The following is a 21181-nucleotide window of genomic DNA, read 5'->3' as shown; positions in this document are numbered from 1 at the left end:
CTGGGATTACAGGCATGCGCCACCAGGCCCAGCTGATTTTTTGTATTTTTAGTAGAGACGGGGTTTCACCGTGTTGACCAGGATGGTCTCGATCTCTTGACCTCGTGATCCACCCGCCTCGGCCTCCCACAGTGCTGGGATTACAGGCGTGAGCCACCGCGCCCGGCCTACAATGTATTAATCTTAATTAATTCTTGCTGTATATAAAAAACTTTCCAGAAAATAATAAATGACATCTAGGGAAATACATATTTCATGTAACTACTGCAGTTTATATTTGAAAGGACTTTAGAGATTATCTCTACTTGTTCTCAAACATGGCTGTACACTGGAATCACCTGAGTTTTCTAGACCTTACCCTAGACTACAGATTCAGAATCTTGGGGTGAGGCACAGAAATCTAAATTTTAAACAAGACTTCAAATGTGTGTTGTTTTTTTTTTTTTGAGACAGAGTTTCACTTTTGTTGCCCAGGCTGGAGTGCAATGGTGAGGTCTTGGCTCATCGCAACCTCTATCTCCCGGGTTCAAGCAAACCTCCTGCCTCAGCCTCCCAAGTAGCTGGGATTACAGGCACCTACCATCGTGCCCAGCTAATTTTTGTATTTTTAGTAGAAACAGGGTTTCACCATGTTGGCCAGGCTAGTCTCAAACTCCTGACCTCAGGTGATCCACTGACTTTGGCCTCCCAAAGTGCTGGGATTACAGACATGAGCCACCATGCCCGGCTCAAATATGGTTTTTAGATAGCCATCCTAGGACCAGAGTTTGGGAATCTATCATTTTACAGATGAAGAAACTATTTTCTCAGCAGGGGAAAGAGACCCACCCCAGGTAACAGAGCCAGTCAAAAGCAGAGTTTGAGACTATAATTAGTGTCTCTAGAGTGCTTAGATTATTGTTCAGAAAACAACACCCTATATTAAAGTCAATGTAAAGAAAATAAAACAAAACCCAAAACAAAACAAAAATGAAAAACTTATACAAAGCCATTTGGATATTTAGGGCTTGTCAGCTATGATTAATAACAATGACAATGGGAAGATAATGGCTTCCTAAAAGAAATAATATTGGTATAAATAACAGGCAGAAGGAAATCAAGCACACCCTTATGTTGAATCGAGATGATTCAACAATTTGGCTTTTAATTGCAGCCAAATTGCAAGCTGGCTAGGTGACAGGGATTTGTTAAAGGATCAGCTACTGGCATTTAAAATCTAGCTTCAAAGATCCCTCTATGTAGCTGTGTGAAGCTGTATTCATTCATTTTCTCCCCTAAATAATATTCCATTGTAGGAATAAACTATACTTGATTTAACAATTTAAAGCAAAACAAAATAAAACAGAAAACCCTGGGCCTCATAGACAAGGGTTCCTGAATTTACCCAGTATGAATTTTTTCTGCTAGAGACCCCTCTGCTATATATCAAGCAATATAACAGTAGTGCAAAAGTAAATATTCTTAGTGTTAACAACGATCTTGTTTATATCTCTCTTCATCCATATTTCCTCGTTTTAGCGTGACTTCTCAGCTATCCATTATAGATAGCCCTCTATTTAAATGGATTCACTGGATTCAGGAACACTTATAAAATGATCTAAATCAATATTAAAAAGTAGTCAGCTACTGACTTTCTAGCCCTCTTTGATTGGATGAATGCAATTCTCAATCCTCTTTTCTTTCTACTAAGATGTTTGTTCCTTTTGGTTTGGCTTTTTTGACCTTGTACCTGAATAAATACGTTTGATACCTTGGTGGCTGTCTTGGGTTACATGGCCTGATTTTCTAGTATTTGATATTTTTCCAGTTATTTTTAAAGTCTCCAGAGAAGTGGTTTTCAACCAGGGGTAATTTTGCTTCCCATGATACATTTGGCAGTGCCTGGAGACATTTTGGTTGTCACAACTCTGAAGGGGAGGGAGTGCTACTGGCATCTGGGGAATAGAGGTCAGGGATACTGCTAAACATCCTACACTGCACAGGACAGTCTCCCTCCCTCACAGGATTATCCAGACCAAAATGCCAATGGTGCTAAGACTGATAAAGCCTGCTCTAGAGACTCTCACATTTGTTCAACCTGGATGTTTGAAAAATTGACCTTACAAATAAATGTCACTGTGGATCAGCTTCAGAGAGGTACTGCTAAAGGAGATAAAACATGCAAAATGTCAGAAATCATCTAGTCCAACTTCCTTATTTGACAGAAGCCAGAGGCCAAGGCCTAGAAGGGATAAATACTTATGGGCAATAGCTTTTACTTACAATCTGGGGCTGGCAAACTATGACATACAAGCCAAATCTTGCCTGCCACCTGTTTTTGTAAATAAAATTTTTATTGGAACACAGACATGCTCATTCATTTACATACTTCTTAAATCTAATTTTAATTATTTTTTCATTTATAAACGTTTTTAAATTAAGAACACAATTTTAAGACATAGGGTTTTGCTATGTTGCTCAGGCTGGCCTCCATCCTACTGCCTCCCAAATACCTGGGACTATGGATGCATGCTGGCTCATTTATATATTTTATATGACTACCTCACACTAAGCACACTTCCATGGCAAAGTTGAACAGACAGAGAGTGAATTATCTGCAAGCCTAAAATATTTGCTCTCTGGTCCTTTACAGAGAAAGTCTCCCAACACCTGAAGAAAAAGGAAAAAGGCACAGTTGCTTCCCTTGATGCCACATCCAGAGTTCAGAGATGTTCTCTAAGCATCTCTTATTTCTCTTGATGTTCATTAATAGACCTTTCATGCAGAAGTTTACCTGAATTTGTTGAACTAAAAATCTTCTATATTTTCACATGGCAGCATCATGTGAAAATTACCATTAACCACTAACATTTTAGGGTTAATAAATACCATCTTACCTCTTTACCCATTTTAAGGTTTAAAAGAATGTTCCTCCATTCCAGTATACCAGCATTTGATGAATTAATTGTTATACCTATCATGATTTAATAGACTGATCATATCTCCCTCTTTGATGAATGATTCCTAAATTTACTATATATAACTCTACCTTTTTACTGCTTTAACTACTGCTGATTTGCCTGACAGGGCTTAGGACATACACACAATGAGTTATAGCATTAACTTAATAGTTTCTTCATCTCTTAAGTCAGCCTATCTTGAAGTCTTAGCTAGTCAATTCTTAAGTCTTTCAAAAGTCTACCATCTCACTTTTGAAAGAGAGCCTTCTCACTTTTGGAGGTCACTGAGGGTTCGTATTCACTCCTATGGAGCCTCTTTTGATCTGCTTACCAATACCACACCCAATGTGTCCCCATATAACAGCTCCCTCCCCTACTCATCTTACTCAAGAATAGATCAAAACTTTAGGGGTGCCGAAGTGAGGATCTACCATAATCTCAAAGATGCAAAGAACATGTCAGCATACTGGAGTTGACAGGGTCTCAAGAAAACTTCAAATCCAAAAGCTCATGAAATGCTAAGTAGGAAAGGTTAAATATAACTGATCTTTAAAAAATACATGTTTTTAAACCTCTACAAGGTGGTTTTCCTTGTGGACACCATGATTGTCAAAAGTACAGGTGACAGGAGTATATAAAGGAGTTTAATGTCATGACTTGGATAAATCACTAAACAAGTAATTCTTAAATTTCTTCAGCCTTCCAAATGATGTGTCATTTCAATAGACATGCAAATAAAAATGAACACCCAAAACAGAAATGAGCTTTATAGGTCTAGGCTGCTCAGAAAAATTTGCTCATTATCACCACAGGGCACCCAACCAGTTGGAAGCAAATTCACTGGCAAGTAACATCTGCAGAGAAACACAAGGTCTAAAAGAGAGCCTAGCACAGAGTATGTGCTTGTGGTGGACTGACTGCAGTAACGGCCCCAGTTTTTCATGTTTCCTTATATCTATTTCTTGCACACTAACTCTGGCCTTAGTCATGTGACTTGCCTTGCTTTTGGCCTAGTGGACACTAGCAAGCTTGAAGCAAGCAGCTGCCTGAACTACACTTGCATGCTTCTACTTTCGCTCTTGAACTCCTGCCACCGCCACGGGAACGTGCCTGAGCTAGTCTGCTAGAGGGATGGGAAAGACATGGAGAAGACCTGAGCTGACTTAGCCAAGGGCATTCTAAAGCAGCCATCCCCAGGCTGACCTGCAAACTGATTGGAGACGGATGAGTGCACCCAGCTGGAATCAGCTAAGCCTGGCCAGAGCAGAACTGCCTAGCAATCCCTTATATTTGTGAGAAATAATAAATTGTTACTGTTTTAAGCTATGGAGTTTTGGGATGGTTTACTATACAATATTATTAGGATAATAGCACTCAGAATGTAAACATTCCCCACAGTACAGTAGAGAATGAGCACTTTCTCCACTCATTTCAAGAGTGTAAAATATTTACACAGGGTTTCCACATAAAGCTGATATACTGTGTAGCAAAGAACCTTGAATAATTCTGTTCTCCAGAGTGGGAAAAAGTCTATAAAATTTTTCTATTTATAAAAGTACTGACTGTAGCACTTTATTATAGACAACAGCTTTCTGCTCACCCTTTAAGTCTTACCTGCTCTGTGAGGACTTTCCCATTTCCCTAGGCAGAGTTTTTTCCTCCAGACTCCAATATATCTTGTACAGACTTCTAGCAATGTACTTGTCTCACTGTATTGTAATGGACTATTTGAATTTCTCTCCTCCCATGGACTATGAGCTTCTTGCAGACAGTGGCTAAATCCTTTCATTTTTGTACCCTGAAAACAGTGCCTGGTACATAGTAAATATATCGGTTCAGTGTGCAGTTCAATGAATGTTAAGTGAATGAATGACAAAGATAATTATATGAACTCTGTCCCAGAAACTCAGGTGTTAGTATTAAAAAGAGACATGTAAATATAGAGTTATACTATAGAACGACAAATGCTATAATAAAGCATGCAAACGGCTTAGAAGTAGTGATCAAGTTTATGTGTGTGGAGAGAAGAACAGGCAGGAAAGGCTTTAAAGAGGTACCATTTAAAGCAGGATTTAAGGCAAAGGTTACTCAAGTTGAATAGGGGTAGTGAGGCTCTGGGACCAGTTTTTTTTGTGGGGGGTAGTTGTAGAGAAAATCTGGATGTGTATTTGCTGATGTTCACAGTGCAAGTACCTATATACTCATGGCTGATTTTAAGTTACAAGCTGGCTTGCAAAATTACTGAATATTTAACAAGCAGTACTCCCTTGCTGGTAGGGAGCTGGTATTGTCAGCTCCAATATACTACTGGATGGGGGTATGTTCGGATGGATACAGAAGAAGGAGCTTCAGGTAGAACAAACAATTTGTACAACTACAACTAACATATAAAACAACAGGGTCAATCTGGGAAATTATCAGTAGCATGCTGCTGAGGTTTAACAGAGAGAAGAACCAGGAGCTAGTCTGAGAAAAGCTTGGGATGCTGGGCCGAGGAGCATGAGCTGTGTTCTACAGGGGAGCAACTGAAGGGTTTAAGGAAGGTAGTAATGTGATCAAATTTGGATGAATCTAGAAGTGGATATAGTGGGTAAGAGGAGAAATCAGACACAGGAAAACTAGTTTGGTAGCTATTGTAGTCATCCAGAAAAGTGGCAGTATAAGCTAAGGCAATATTTGAGGATCTGGAAGGGAGACTGATTTAAGGTATATTTAGAAGGTAACCCTTTAGGCTTGAGAGCCAGTAATTTGTGGGAGATGATGAGAAAGAGGAAAGAGTAGACAATACCTCTGAGGCATTTAAGTTGATGTACCTAGAAGGACTGTATTGGTACAACCAAGCAAGAAATGTAAGAACAATAAAAGTTTTGTTTTGGAATGTGTGTGTATGGGTGTGTGTGTGTGCGTCTGTCTGTGGGTGTGTATGGTGCTGTTTAGGGGTGGAAGGGAGGGAAAGGGAGGTAAAAAAGGTAGAGAAAGTAATAACCAATTTGGTTGATTTGATATCAATCAATTTTGGTTTAATTGTTTGCTGTTCCAAGGGAACATTAAAAGTATATGTATCCAATAGTGTTCAGGAGCTCAGAAAAAGAGGTTAGCAATGAAGATTCTGAAGTTGTCAGCATATAGGGACAATTAAATCTATGGGAGATGAGATTGCTTAAGGGGAAAACCTTGGCCACTTAAGATTAGACCAGGTCACAATCTAATCTGATTTGATCAAATTTCCCTTTTGGAATTATCTCATTCAGGTGACTTCTGAGAAGAATGAACTGGAAAAGGAAATACACTAGTAGCAAGGAGACTAGATAGTTGCTCCCTTCCCCAAACTACAAAACAAATATTACAAACCAAAACAACACACAAGGTTTTATACTATCTTAAGCCAGTACTGCAGGACCTAATAGGTTTCGCTCTTTTTGGAGCTCATCAGCTGCAGGTAACGGCTCAAATCTACTCTGATACAGTATACCTGTATAGCTTTTTACCATTTATAAAGCCTCCCATTGACAGTCTTCTATTTACTACATCCTGGCAATTCCAGAAGTTGCCTCAGCATAAACTAAAAGATGCTTTACTTTTAGGTCCTGAGGGCTTTGCTGGGGCAAAGTATCACACGGCTCCTTTTGTTAAAATCCCTAAAAGCTGACCAGTCAAGGAACAAAACTGTCCACAACCTAGGCTGTTATCTGCCACAACCAGATGGTCTCCTCTATTCTTAGAAGCACTGCAGCACAGATCCAATCACAATGAAGCTTAGGAAACTTCTAGCTGTCCAGAGAATCCTGTTGGTCCTGATATCCCTCCTCCTCTTATCTCTAAATTGGGCTATTTTTTTCATCCCTTTTCCTTTATGCTTCTGGTAGTAAATCTAGAATCAAAGTTAATTTGAAAGAAAAAGAAACAAAATAAAATTAATGGATATACAGAAATCTTTAAGCAGAACATTTTACTGTGACATTTCCTAAGGAAACACTATACAGTCTGGGTAGGCATACATAAATATACACCAAACACTGCCATCCAGGGGCAGAACCAAGTGTATAGTAAGCTATCATTTGTGGTAAAGCGGGGTAGAGGAGGACTATATATACATATATATTTACATTTATATGCAGAAAATATCTCTAGTAACTTTAGGAACTGGATGGCTGTGGGAAAGATAATTCATTGTATAGCATTTTGAATTGTGAACCATGTGAACATGCCAAAAATAAAATTTAACACATATCTGCACCCTTCTATACACTTAGCTGTGTACTGATAGGTGGGGCTGACAGAACAGTGCTTGGAACTCACAAGGCTAACTTTGTTTTTGTGATTCTAGAGCCTTCTTAATATCCTCAGTCTCAATTTTAGCATTCGCATAGAACCAGCACTTCACGGCAGAACAATACTTTAGTTGTACTGGCAACTGTTTAGTTTAAAACAACTGCCTTAAGGCTAAAAAAAATGTTCTCACAGAAATACCTCTTACTGACTTTCCTTCATAGTTTCTTACCTTCCTTAATAATATCAAAAAAGTATACTGAAGAAAGCTAGCAAAGAAAGGAGAGACATGAAAATGACATGTCTGAAAATATAAAGAAAAGCCTAGAGAAGAATCTGTGAAGAAGGGAAGAAACAAGTAAAAAAACATAAAAAGTATGATGGTAAATTTGTAGCATTGTACTTCAGTGGCTCACACAACAAATGGAAAAGCATTTATACTTACTGTCATTACGTTAACAGAATGGCAGGTGAGGTCTGCCATTAAAGGTATAAAATGGCTGGGAGCAGTGGCTCATGCCTATAATCCCAGCACTTTGGGAGACTGAGGCAGGTGGATCACCTGAGGTTGGGAGTTCGAGACCAGCCTGACCAACATGGAGAAACCCTGTCTCAACTAAAAATACAAAATGAGCCAGGCACGGTGGCTTATGCCTATAATCCCAGCTACTTGGGAGGCTGAGGCAGGAGAATCGCGTGAACCTGGGAGGTGGAGGTTGCAATGAGCCGAGATCATGCCATTGCACTCCAGCCTGGGCAACAAGAGTGAAACTCCATCTCCAAAAAAGAAAGGTATAAAATGGATTTACAAACCTCAAGCTAAAATTTATCTCATCATTTTATAGCCATTGCTAGTCTCTGGGAATTCATCAGCCTTATATTATCTTAATGAAGCTTATTCTGACATTCAAGGAAAAAAATAATCATCAATAACCAAAAAGATTTTTAAATCATGATTTTGGTGGCTAGAAGAAAATGTTCATGGCCAACCTGTGAACAAAGACTATGCATAAAGAATCTACACTGTATGAATTTATTTTTACTTTAAACATGAATTCATTTTTACTTTAGTTCTAATCAGCCAATGTGCAAAAGTATGGCTATACCTATAGTTTACAGTCAGTATCTGTTCTGACTATTGGTGCCTATGTAACTCCAGCTACTGAGTATTCTGAATATTATCTCTGGTTCTAGCTTCACACATTTATGAACCCATGTGCCCTAACTAATACTTTAAGGTGGACCAAAGGACAAAGCCTGTGAAAATGCAGAGAAGCTAGAACTGAGAATGCCCATGATACTTGAACATGCTCATAAAGGAGTTACCAAGCTAATGCTTGATTTGGGTAGCTCCTACAGGCCAGGGTTTGGTGAACCCCCATCAGTCAAGTGTGATCCTCAAAAGAAGTACTCTTAAGTACTGAAGGATATATTATTTCTTAGGTATTCATCAGAATAAGAGAACTACAGAATTGGAAGGGAGATCATCAAACCTCCTTTCGGTTGCATCCAATCTTATGTCCCTTCACATGATGGATCCAGTAAGTCTTTACTTGAACATTGCTAGTGAGAGGAAGCTGTTTCTGGAATATCTCATTCTATTTTGATCAATTTCAGATTGGTATCTGGCTCCTTCTTTTCCAGCTCCCTAAAGAAACTCAGCTATTTTTTTTTTTTTAAAGAATAGATTATTTTAGATTCTATTAGATTCTCAAAGATTCTATTCTCTTTCAGAACCCAGCTCTCTATTCTTTTTACACTTTTTCTCTATGGAGCTTTCACTCACTCCAAGGTTCAAGGGTTACTGCAAAGTTGACTGTGAGCATGATGATTCTTCTCATCTTCAGTCTGGATTCCTAATCACCTCTGGATATGGGTCTTTACATTAAAAGGACCTAACACACCATATGCTTCAATTTCTTCAAACTCCTTTCCAAACATATATGCTATTGCTGCTATATTTTAATTCTTTTAAAAAAATCCAGTAATATATTATTATTGTTTTAACATCTGTATCTGAATTTACCCACTTTTTATTTTCACATTCTCTTGCATCTCAAATAATTTTCTGTCTGAAGTAGATCTTTCAGAATCTTTTTGAGAGAACTGCTAGAAAGGGTCCACTAATGGCAATTCTGTTTCAGCTGTCTGGAAATAGCTTAATTTTGCCTCTTTCTCGAAACACATTTTTGCTGGATATAAAACTCTAGGTTAATAGTTACTTTCTTTCGGAACCATTTAGGCATGATTCTACTGTCTTCTAGCTTCCTCTATTACTAATGGGAAATCAGTTGTTGGTCTTCTTTGACGGCAATGCCTTTTTTCCTGACTACTTTTAAGATCTTTGACCGTGATGTTTGTCTATAATATGTGGATTTTTTTTTCTTTTAATCCTGCTGGATATTTATAGGGCTTCTTTAAACACTTCTCTTGCCCATACTATTTCTTTTTCTTCTAGAACTCCAATTAGAGAGGATTTTCTTACTCTATCCTTCCTGTCTCCTAAACTATCTTTCAGCCTCATGTCACTCTGTGTTTCTTTTCCATATAATTTTTTAGTTCTATCTTCCAATTTACTAACTTTATTTGCTGTACCTAATCTACTATAACACCATTGTGTTTGTATTTCAATTATACTGTTCCGGAAATTCTCTTTGATTCTTGCTTGCTCTTCTTTTTTTTTTTTTTTTTTTTTTGAGACAGAGTTTCGTTCTTGTTGCCCAGGCTGGAGTGCAAATGGCATGATCTTGGCTCACTGCAATCTCTGCCTCCCGGTTTCAAGTGATTCTCCTGCTTCAGCCTCCTGAGTGGCTGGGATTACAAGTGTGTACCACCACCATTTTAATTTTTGTATTAAAATAGAAAAATAAAATTTTTTTGTATTTTTCGTAGAGACGGGGTTTCATCATGTTAGCCGGGCTGGTCTTGAAATCCTGATGTCAGGTGATCCACTCACCTCAGCCTCCCAAAATGCTGGGATTACAGGTGTGAGCCACTGCACCTGACCTGCTCTTCATATTTTTAAGCCTATTTTATTTTTTAAACATATTAAACATTTTAGTCTGCATGTGATAATTTCTATATCTGAAGTATCTTTAGGTCAGATTCTGTTCACCATCATTCCTGTTGGCTTTTATTTGATGAATCTTGTTTTCTGGTGAGTTCTGTGACTTTTTTATTGTAAACTGCTTATTTTCCTTAGAACTTAATCTGTGGAAATTTCAAGAGGTCTGGAATAAAGATCAGTTCTTCCAGACAGGATCTGTGTTACCTTTTCTCAAGTATCTGAGGGCCACTACCATTTCAGAACCACTTGAAATAAGTTCTCAGCTTGAGGTTTTATAAACACTCAATTGATATGAATTTGGGTTTCAAACTCAGGTGAAGGCCAGCTTAGAGTTATGAATTTCCAATGGAGACAAGATTAATGTTTGAGAGAAGCAATTTTCCTTGCAGATCCCCCTGGAAAGGGAGATGAGCATATTTCCTGGTCACCTTAATACTAAATGTATAGTCCCTTTGGAATCCCAAATTTATTGGTGGGAAAGGGAAGGGATTTAAACTAGATTTTCCAATTAGAATCTAGGATTTGTCTCCTGACTTCTGAGCCTCATAAAGCTACAAAGCCATAAAAATTGATTCAGCAAATGCCCTCAAAGCTAATATTTTCGTTACTGCTCTTAATTCTCTGAATTCCTGCCTTCATTTAGTTTTTGGCTTCAGCCTTCCATATTTTCTTTCCAGCAAATTAATCCAGCATTTTAAGTTATTTTCACCTGGAGGACTGGTCCAGGTACCAAGTCTGCCATATTACCAGAAAGAGAAGTTTTAAATAGTACCTTTAAATGAATGCCAGGAAACTAGGCTTAAAAGATTAGACTAGCTTCCTGAATATAATCTATATTCAATCTATCACAACAAATCTTGTTGATGGATTCTGCCTTTGAATCTCTGATTTATTTTTGAATATCTGACTCTATTACTATCATCCTAGTCTGGGATTTATTATCTCTTTTTAGCTAAGCTAGAGAGGTTTGTGGGATCTAAAACTTAGCCTGCACAAGATTATGAGCTTAAATTTTCTAAAATATTGGCTGTGTTATTTGTTATATTGGTCTCTTTTAACAGAACCTTCATAATTGCCCTCTAATTAATAATGAGTTGAGCCTCAAAATGCCATCTTTTCAGGATTTGGTCCCACTTTACCTATCCAAGCACAGATTAGCAGCCCAAAATAGGTCTGTCTTCTCTTTTCTTCCTGCATAAGTCATGTGCATTTTTGATAACATACCTTTGATCCACAGTCTTATTACCCAAATTATACCAAATCTTTCAGGCCTCTCTCATTTGCAATGTTTTTCCTAATAACTCTCAACATTCTTGCTCTGCTTTCTGATTTCCCTGAGCCCTTATATGTACAATATATATTTTATTTAGCTTGACTCAATTAGATATAATTATTTACTATTTGGAGTTATGCTAAAAGTTGCTTAATCAGAATTCTAAACTAAGTCTGCTTCCAGGTAATGCTCTTTCTAATATATAAAACTCTCAGTATTCAACACGTACTTGTTAATTTGCATAAGAAAAAAACAGACTATAAAATCAGATGTAACAATGCTTTACCTTAAACTGGTTTATCTTAGGTTGGCTAGAACAAAACAAAACCTTAAATGGCATTAACATTTTAAAACTTTATTTAAGTAAATTTCTTAGCAAATTCCCTCAAAAGGAAGTCTACAGCAGCTTACCAAAAAAGATAAACATTAGCTCCTCCAAATGTAATTATTCATTCTCTGAAACTCAAATCAAACTATACATAAAACCACTCTCTGGGTGAATGCTAGCCTTAAAATTGCAAGCCTAAAGAAATGGCTTGTACATCTACAAGTTCATCCCAGGGACCATTCCAGTGTTAAGGAAAAGATGCTAAAAGCCTAGTTTATAAATTATTCTGATGTTGGTAAATAACCAGTCCAGTTAAAATAGACTATATTGCCAAATTTACCCGATTCACTTTATAACAAATAGCTTTTATGTCTCGACTAGACTTCAACAATCATGACAGTGACTGTTATATGAGGTTTATGATGCAGAACGCTTCCTGCATTAAAGTATTCTTATTGCTCTTTTTGTTTCTAAATAACATGTAAGAAATTAAATTGAGTCTTATACTGAAGAATTTGTGGGATTAATTTTTAATATAAAAACAAAAGAACCCTTTTTGCACACAGATTTTTGGAAAATGGTTGCTTAATTCTAGGTCAAATTAGATAAGATAGGCTGGGAAAAGTAACCTATTCTTAGTATTTCTATTATAAGACAGTGTTTGTCTCTCTTACCTTTCCTGTCTCGTCCTTCATCAACACATACTGGCAGACTTCCTAGGGCAATGCAGAAATCCAGACAAGAGAAGGAAGCACACTAAAATAACGGAAGACAGGCTATAGAAGATGGACAGTGTCAGACATCATGTAGGAGAAAAGAAGGAATTATCACAGTTAGCCACTTTGTTCAAGAGAAACTAAAACTGGTTATTTTAAAGATAGATAAGAAAAAAAGATATTTTACTTCCTTGTAGCAAGACTCCTTTCAATAAGAACAGAGGAGAGCTATAGTTAATTTGGAAATCTATCTTCAGAGGAACAGATATAACTTAGCAAACAGTACAAAGGAACAAAAGGTAAATAAGACTGTCTAGTTTAAAAATGTTAATCAAGAGATACAGGCTTTCAGAAAAGAAAAAAAGAAGAGAACTATAACCTAGAAGTAGTTAAGAGAGTTATTCTATCTTTTCCAAGAAAACACAGCAATAGGAATCCCAACATTTATATATAAAAATGGTCCATGAGATATGTGATATGCACTTAAGTATCCTTAATTACATGGCCTTACACTATGAAAAACAGTAATATTGTCACACTTAAGAATAGAGTTCTAGAAAAATGAACAAAGTAGCCCCAACGAGGTTTTCTCAATCAGGTACAATCTTCTGCACATATTTGTACGGTGTAAAATACTTCTGCTATGCTCCTGCCTTAATATCAACCCCATCTAGATACCAGTGTTTGAAATCCCACCATTGAGATTAGAGTCCTTCAGATTTAATATAGCTTTTGCAACTTAGTATTTTTTGCCCCAATGCAAGATTCTAGGAACGTCTGAGCTCTTCATACTAGCCCTGTGATTTTTCTTTATTTTATTACTTTTCTTTATAATTAGAGGTTGTTTATAAAAATGAATACCACCTGGATGGGTGAAGAGATAGGAGATAGGACAAAAGAGAACACAAAACCTGAGAATAACTATTTCACAACCTTGGGTACAACTAGTTGCTTTGTTATAAAATTATAGGTTAAATCCTTTGTATGTGAGATTTAGGCATTTCTTTAAAATAAATACTTCATTTAAATAAAAATAAATTAAAATAACAACATTTCTAAACATAATAAATGACATTTTTGTCAAGGCTAAATTTTCTGTAAGGTAAAAGGGAAGTTGCATAAAAATGAATTCATTTTAAAAATTTAAGTAATTTTGTTAATTCTGATAACATCTGAATAGGCTATCCACATTTGTTCGATAAAATGCATACCTCATATTCTTTTCTGCAAACTTTGGAAATATCATTCTTTGAAGATGCCTAAAAACCAACAAATTTCTCCATTAATTTATTATACATGCTATTTGGCACATGGCAAAAGTAACACAAATTAGTATATGTTAATTACTGGTATTCTTTATTTAATCAAGGAAAACCTTATGCTCAAATATTTTAAAGACCCTAAAATACAACAAACAAATTTCATGCAATTTCTTTAAAACAAACATCATCCCTAAGGCTACTCAATATTTTAGAGCTTTGTTCTAACTTTTATGGCTTTAATCTCACATAATAACACAGTCCTTTTGTTATTTCAGAAACTAGATGTCTTTGAAGGAAATTATAAATCAGAGGACTTTCTTTTTTTTTTTTTTTTTAGCTGAATTCCACTCTGTAGCAAATTTTCTTGTGAAGCTCTGCCACAGCAAATTTTCTTGTGAAGCTCTGCCAGGGCACTTACATTTTGCTTTTTCTTTAACTCTTCACATTCTAAGCTTTCATAGTGAACTCACTGAGTATTTAATAGATGGGGCAACTAAATAGGGAAGGGGTACTATGCCAGGCATTTAAGAAGTTATTTTTGTGTAAGTCTCTTAACAAGTTTATAAAGAAGATACTAATCCCTCTACTGATGAGGAAACTAGTGCTTAGAGAAGCAGCAAGTTATTTACCATGTTTAAGTACATACTTTCTTTATAAAAGAAGCAAAAAACAAAAATCGTTGAGGGGTGGTTCTTTTTCCACATGAATCAGTCTCCGTTCCAGAGCTGTGGGCTCTGGTTCCTTGCTCCATTCTTCCTGCTCTATCACCTAGGCCCGTGCAATTTAGAATAGGCCAGCTGATGAGGACAGGGTGAGCAAGAAGCAGAATGGGCCAACAACTGCTTTAAGACTCACTAAACCCATTATACTTCAAATCCTCTGCAATTCAGTTTCACCTCAATGCCTGGAGGACAGCAGCAGACAGCTAGGTCATGTGCTACCCAGACTGTTGCTGAGGCTATAGGACAGTCATCTCTGTGAAAGTGAAAGCGATACCATATCTCATATACTCTTCTCCAGAGGTAAGTCCATTTCTAGTTTCCCAGTTAAGTCTATTCCTGCCACTTGGAGTAGAGGAACCAGGAGGCTAGTTTTTCCTCTCTGAGAAACCACTACTAAAATATGCAAAGTGAGGACAAACTCAGGTGCCTATGCTGAACTGAAGCAGAGCTGTATCAAATCAAAGAGAAGGAATAACTCATTGTGGGAATCACATTCCTCTTAGGAGCAGAGAAGGGATATCAGAAGGCACTCAAGGTAAAGCCATGATGAAACAAAGAAAAGAAGATGAAAAAATAAGCCAACTATGTCAAATGTTCTCATTCAAGCATATCCTAAATTTACCCAGCCATTTGGAGTCGCTCAGCATTGACTCAGCATGATCGCAGGCAAAGTACGGAAGACCTAAATTTCTATAATATTCTTTCTTTGCATGGCAGAGACAAGGAAAGATAAGGAAGAATAAAAGAAGGCTGAGGCCATATGCAGCAGCCATAAATAAAAAACCCAGCAAGTCTATTTTTATTTTTATTATTTTAAATTATTATTATTATCTTTTGCTAACTGGAATAACCAGTTTAAAAAACAGCAAGTCTAAAAGGAAATGGTCTATATAAGAAATGCCAAATTTGCAGTTTTTGTGGGTTACCTCTGGAAGCTATGAGTTGTCAAGGCCTAAGACATGCACAGCTAAAACCAAACTGCACTCCATGATGCTTGAGAGCCTGACTGCCCAGTGTTACCTGCTTGCATGCCTGTCGACACTCCAAGGCAATAGCCAGTTCACAGCAGCCTAAGCCAACCCAGCCATCAGACTTCTTAAACACACCTTAAAAACAAAATGTTTAAATGTTTTGGTCATAAGTAGCAATAAAAACAAATAGCATGCCAAATGTTTCATGGCTACTATTAAAAGTCAAAGCAGGTGTCCATAAGAAAACTGGTTCAGAGGGCAGGGCCTCAAAATTATTAAGGACCTCCCTTTACTCTTACTTTCAATGCTATTAGTCTCCTTAAAAGTCCCTCACCACATAATTATCAGGTCCTTTGTTTTTTTCTCTTTTCCTTCCCACCCTAAGTGCTCTTTAAGGCATTGTCACTCTTGGGTAGGTAACATCTTTACCAGAGGATATACAAGGGAAGGAAAGGGCTTCCTTACTATTAGACTTAATTAGAGGCAAATATTTTAATTTAACTTAAGCAAACAAACAAGAAAGGTCACAAGTATTACTATATTCAAAACAGTAAATACCTAGAAGAGCATAAAATTCATAATCCTGTTTAAAAACTGATACTTAGTAAATAGGGGTAATTTTTGTGAGCCAGGTATATTTGGCTTTGATGGGCACATTTAATCATGGGGCAAAATAACTATGTATTATTTTGGTTCAATTTGTGTTCAGCAATGACTCTTCCAACCAAATTATTGTGAAACTAGAAGATGATAAAATTATTAAGATGTTCCAATATTCTTTCTTTCTTTTTTTTTTTTTTTGAAACGGAGTCTTGCTCTGTTGCCCAGGCTGGAATGCAATGGCACGATCTTGGCTCACTGCAACCTCCGCCTCCCAGGTTCAAAAGATTCTCCTGCCTCAGCCTCCCGAGTAGCTGGGACTACAGGCGTGTGTCACCATGCCCGGCTAATTTTGTATTTTTAGTAGAGATGGGGTTTCACCATGTTGACCACACTGGACTTGAACTCCTGAGCTCAGGAGATCTGCTCACCTTGTGAGCAGAATTACAAAGTGCTGGAATTATAGGTGTAAGCGACCGCACTTGGCCTTCTCATTTGTTTTTAAACCCCTTTTGCAATCATAAATGTCAATGAATGATTCCTAAGATAAAAGTAGGAGATACGGTCGGGCTCAGTGGCTCCCACCTGTAGTCCCAGCACTTTGAGAAACCGAAGTGGGCAGATCACCTGAAGTCAGGAGTTTGAGACCAGCCTGGCCAATGTGGTGAAACCCTGTCTCTACTAAAACTACAAAAATTAGCTGGGAGTGGTGGTGTGTGCCTGTAGTCCCAGCTATGTGGAAGGCTGAGGCAGGAGAATCACTTGAACCTGGGAGGTTGTGGTGAGCCAAGATCGTGCCACTGCACTCCAGCCTGGGCAGCAGAGCAAGACTGTCTTAAAAAAAAAAAAAAAAAAAAGGCTGGACATGATGGCTCATGCCTATAATCCCAGCACTTTGGGGGCCAAAGCGGGCAGATCACTTGAGGTCAGGAGATCAAGACCAGCCTGGCCAACAGGGTGAAACCCTGCCTGTACTAAAATTTCAAAAATTAGCCAGGCATGGTGGCACATGCCTGTAGTCCAAACTACTCGAGAGGTTGAGGTGTGAAAATTGCTTGAACCTGGGAGGGAGAGGCTGCAGTGAGCCAAGATTGTACCACTGCATTCCAGCCTGGGCAACAGCAAGACTCTGTCTCAAACAAACAAAACAACAAAAAGGTGGGGCGCAGTGGCTCATGTCTGTAACCCCAGCACTTTGGAAGGCAGAGGTGGGTGGATCATTTGAGGTCAGGAGTTTAAGACCAGCCTGATCAACATGGTGAAACCTCGTCTCTACTAAAAATACAAAATTAGCCAGGCATGGTGGTGCATGCCTGTATTCCCAGCTACTTGGGAGGCTGAGGCAGGAGAATTGCTTAAACTCAAGAGGCAGAGATTGCAGTGAGCCGAGATTGTGCCATTGCACTCCAGCCTGGGCAATAGGAGCAAAACTCCGTCTCAAAAAAAAAAAAAAAAAAAAAAAAAAGTAAGAGATACAAGAAATAATTATGAAAAAAGAAAAGCCTTATGATTGTAGGAATGCCGCAAATTCCTCCTTATCTCCTTTAAAATTGCCTTATGCTGCTTCTATGTAATACATAAATTCGAGAATCTACATCTGAAGTAAATTAGATTATTATTTACATTTGAAAAAAAAATCAGGGATTCAAGACAATAAGTAACATAGTTCTCCAAATGAAACTAGGACTTCATATAACAAATAGAAGCATTCTGCTAAAAAGTAAAACAAGGCAAATAAATGGTTCATAGATAGACAAAGCTCTCAAAATATAATAAACTATCCCAATTATAAAAACTGACTAAAAATAGTGCATATCATATGCTTATCTCTATGCGTTTTAAGGGTACAAAGGGCAACAAATTCCCATTTAGCCTCATTGACTAGTATAGTTTCTTCTAAATCTTTGCTGCTTGCTATTCAGGTTCTTCACATTTTGGAAAGAATTTCATATGGAATCAACATAGGTCATTAACTCTGTGACTTGTTATATCATAATGAAGTCTACTGCTGTTTCCAGATATCCAGTGCCTCTTAGAAAATATTAAATTATTCAACAAGCATTTATATTCACTGAGCTCCTACTATGCAGAAGGCACTCTATTAGGTGTTGCATGGGCTATGAAATTTTGGAATAAATAAAATATATGATTTATCCTATTATGGAGACTACAGTTTGTTAGAAACAGTGTATGTGTATGTATGTGTGTAGAAAATTCCAGGACAGTAAGGATACTAGGTACGGGGACAATTAGGAGACAGGCAAAGAGGTGGGCAATTTCAAGGAGGCAACCTGTTTGAAATACAAACTTTAACAGTGCGATAGCCTCCAGAATTCAGAGATCCATAAAACATACTCTTTTTTTCAAGAAACTGGCTCTAAACAGGGCTGGAAAATGGGCTGCAATCCTGGGAGATCATGAATGCCAGGCTAGAGAGTTTGGGCTTTTTTATGATGGGAGTGAGTTTCCCCTGAAGGATTATTTTTTGATGAGGAAAGGAAAGAAAGATATAATATACTGAAACATCAGTTATAAGGTTATTATGATATTCTATCCCAAGAGTGTAATAAGAAAGACCTGAACTAGAAGTAGAGAGGACAGGTGTAATTTTGCAAGGGGAGAGTCAAGGGAACTAGAAAGAATAAGGAATAAATGTAACGTGAGGGTTTCCAGTCTAGTATCATTCACAAAAGGTGCAGTTATGAATTTGGTTTTGGATCTGTGTTTCAGATGGCACCTGAATGCAGAGATCCAGGTAGCGATGTCTACAAAGATGTCTAAAAGTCACAAACAATGATTTAGATTTGAGAGTTACCTTCTCAGAGCTGCTTAGTTAACAGTTCTGGGAAGGAATGAGATTACCAAGTTGAGTGTGAAGACAGAAGGGAAGAAGATCACACACAGAAATAACCATAGTCATGGCTCTATCTGCAAAAAAAAAGTTAAGGGAGAATAAGGTTCTGAGGCCAAGGTGGAGTCATAAGGAGGTATTAACAATATCAAGTGTTTCAAGAAAGTCAAAGAGAGTAGTACTGAGAAAGAGCCATATCTAGAAACCAAGAGATCCTGGTAATCTTTCAAAGACTAATTTCAGTAGAATGGCATAAGTGAAGACAAGAGAACAAAGTTGAGGACTAAGTAAATGAGAATAAATTATGTATTTGAAAATTTGGGCTGGGCATGGTGAGTCATGCCTGTAATCTCAGCACTTTGGGAGGCCAAGGCAGGATGATCACTTGAGGCCAGGAGTTCAAGACCAGCCTGGGCAACATGGTAAGACTCTGTCTTAGAAAAAAAAAATTTAGGTGTTGAAGGGAAGAAGAGGATAGAAACTCCAGAGTACAAATTAGGCTCCAGGACAATGACAACAATTTTACATTCACACAGTAAGTTTTTAAAATTAAAGCATAAAATGTTATACTTCTATTGCTTACCTGGCAAAGATGAATTCATACAACTCCAAATTTCAGCCTAAAAATGTAACCAACAAATGGCTTTTATGTAGCTAACCAGTTCATAAATATGACAATTAATTTATACAGAAATTACATACAGCTAATTTGATTATGGCTATGACTATGCAGTCAATGTTCTAGAACTATATGCACATCAATCAGCTATTCGGGGGGAAAAAAGCTGAGATACAGAAATATTCCTTGCTCTTTTCCCATCTAAGAGTGCTAAGTATGAGTCTAGTCACTCAGGATACTTACTGGAATCACTGTTTCCAAGCATATAGACAAAACTGAAGATTAAAGCGAATGTGTCAGTCAGAACTATTTAACCATCAACTTATTTTCCTCGTCACCTAATACAAGCCACCATAACTAAAGAGGCTCTTGAAAACAAGCTCACATTTTCTTGGTCTGGCACATGAGCATCCCAAACACTGAGGATAGCTCAAGTATTAGAGACATTTTAAGTTACCTGATTCAGATAGGTAAGCAATATATCTATAGAATGTCAGAAAATTGAAAGATAATAAGTCACACGTTTTCCCTTATTCCAAATTCAATTTTCTAAAATCAAAATAAATAGATTTAGTTACTATGGATTTCATAAAATTAGTCAAAATATAATAGCAAAGAAAATTCTAAATTCCAGATAAATTTGAGACGGAGTCTCACTCTGCTGCCCAGGCTGGAGTGCAGTGGTGTGATCTAGGCTCATTGCAACCGCTGTCTCCCAGGTTCAAGCAATTCTCCTGCCTCAGCCTTCCCAGTAGCTGAGACTACAGGCATGTGTCCCCACACCCAGCTAATTTTTGTATTTTTAGTAGAGATGGGGTTTCACCATGTTGGCCAGGCTGGTTTTGAACTTCTGACCTCAAGTAATCACCCACCTCAGCCTTCCAAAGTGCTGGGATTATAGGCGTGAGCCACTGGGCCTGGCCACAGATAAAATATTATAATGAAATTTAAAGACAGGAACACATTTATATTTAAGACTGTTGTTAGATCTATATCATAGGATAATAAAAGATGAAAAACAATATTCTATCTAGCAATTTATATGAATATTTTTTTCTAAGTACTTAAGTTAAACCTAACATTTTACTTTGACCACAAATTCCAATCACATTTAAAAATTTGCTAACTCTAAAAGTAATTCATTAGATAGTTTCATTTAGACAGCAGCTTCTAGGTTAAGTTACTATAAGACTTACCATTGTCTCTGGGCAATAATCTGGGGCTCGCTGCAACAGATGTTTTAGTCGGGATTCACTTTTTGAGGAGAAAATCTATTTGACAAAAAAAAAAAAAAAAAAAAAAGGTTTCGTGGCATTTTTCTATAAGAAATCAGAAGAGGTAAAATTTACTATCCTGTGGATTTATCAGTTGTCTAGAATATTTTCCAACTTCCTTTTTATTTATTTATTTATTTTAAGACAGGGTCCCATTCTATTGCCCAGGTTGGGGTACACTGGTGTGATCTTGGCTCACTGAAACCTCTGCTTCCCAGGTTCAAGCGATTCTCCAGCCTCAGCCTCCTAAGTAGCCAGAACCATGGGCATGAGCCACCAATGCCTGGCTA

The 21181-nt window shown here is 37.4% G+C and overlaps 1 protein-coding gene across 4 annotated transcripts in view; it reads right to left on the bottom strand.

Annotated features, from left to right (window-relative positions):
- The window catches only part of RECK (reversion inducing cysteine rich protein with kazal motifs), an 88748-nt gene that overhangs the window by 45349 nt on the left and 22218 nt on the right, over positions 1 to 21181 (bottom strand). For 2 of the 4 annotated variants that reach the window (XM_032240049.1, XM_032240048.1), the window contains 4 exons: positions 20814 to 20888; positions 19582 to 19618; positions 15597 to 15682; positions 13804 to 13851 (listed from right to left, as the gene is read on the bottom strand). In XM_032240049.1, the coding sequence (XP_032095940.1) occupies positions 13804 to 13851; positions 15597 to 15682; positions 19582 to 19618; positions 20814 to 20888 (246 nt within the window). Of the gene's footprint in view, positions 1 to 4553; positions 6322 to 12550; positions 12653 to 13803; positions 13852 to 15596; positions 15683 to 19581; positions 19619 to 20813; positions 20889 to 21181 lie in introns of those variants that run through there. The other 2 variants (XM_032240050.1, XM_032240051.1) reach the window with 2 other exon arrangements.

This window comes from Sapajus apella, unplaced genomic scaffold, assembly GCF_009761245.1.
Source record: "Sapajus apella isolate SASKATOON/1434 unplaced genomic scaffold, GSC_monkey_1.0 scaffold46, whole genome shotgun sequence".
Classification (NCBI taxonomy): Eukaryota; Metazoa; Chordata; class Mammalia; order Primates; family Cebidae; genus Sapajus; species Sapajus apella.
The sequence above is the reverse complement of the archived record's forward strand: the minus strand, read 5'-3'. Positions and strand labels throughout refer to the sequence as shown.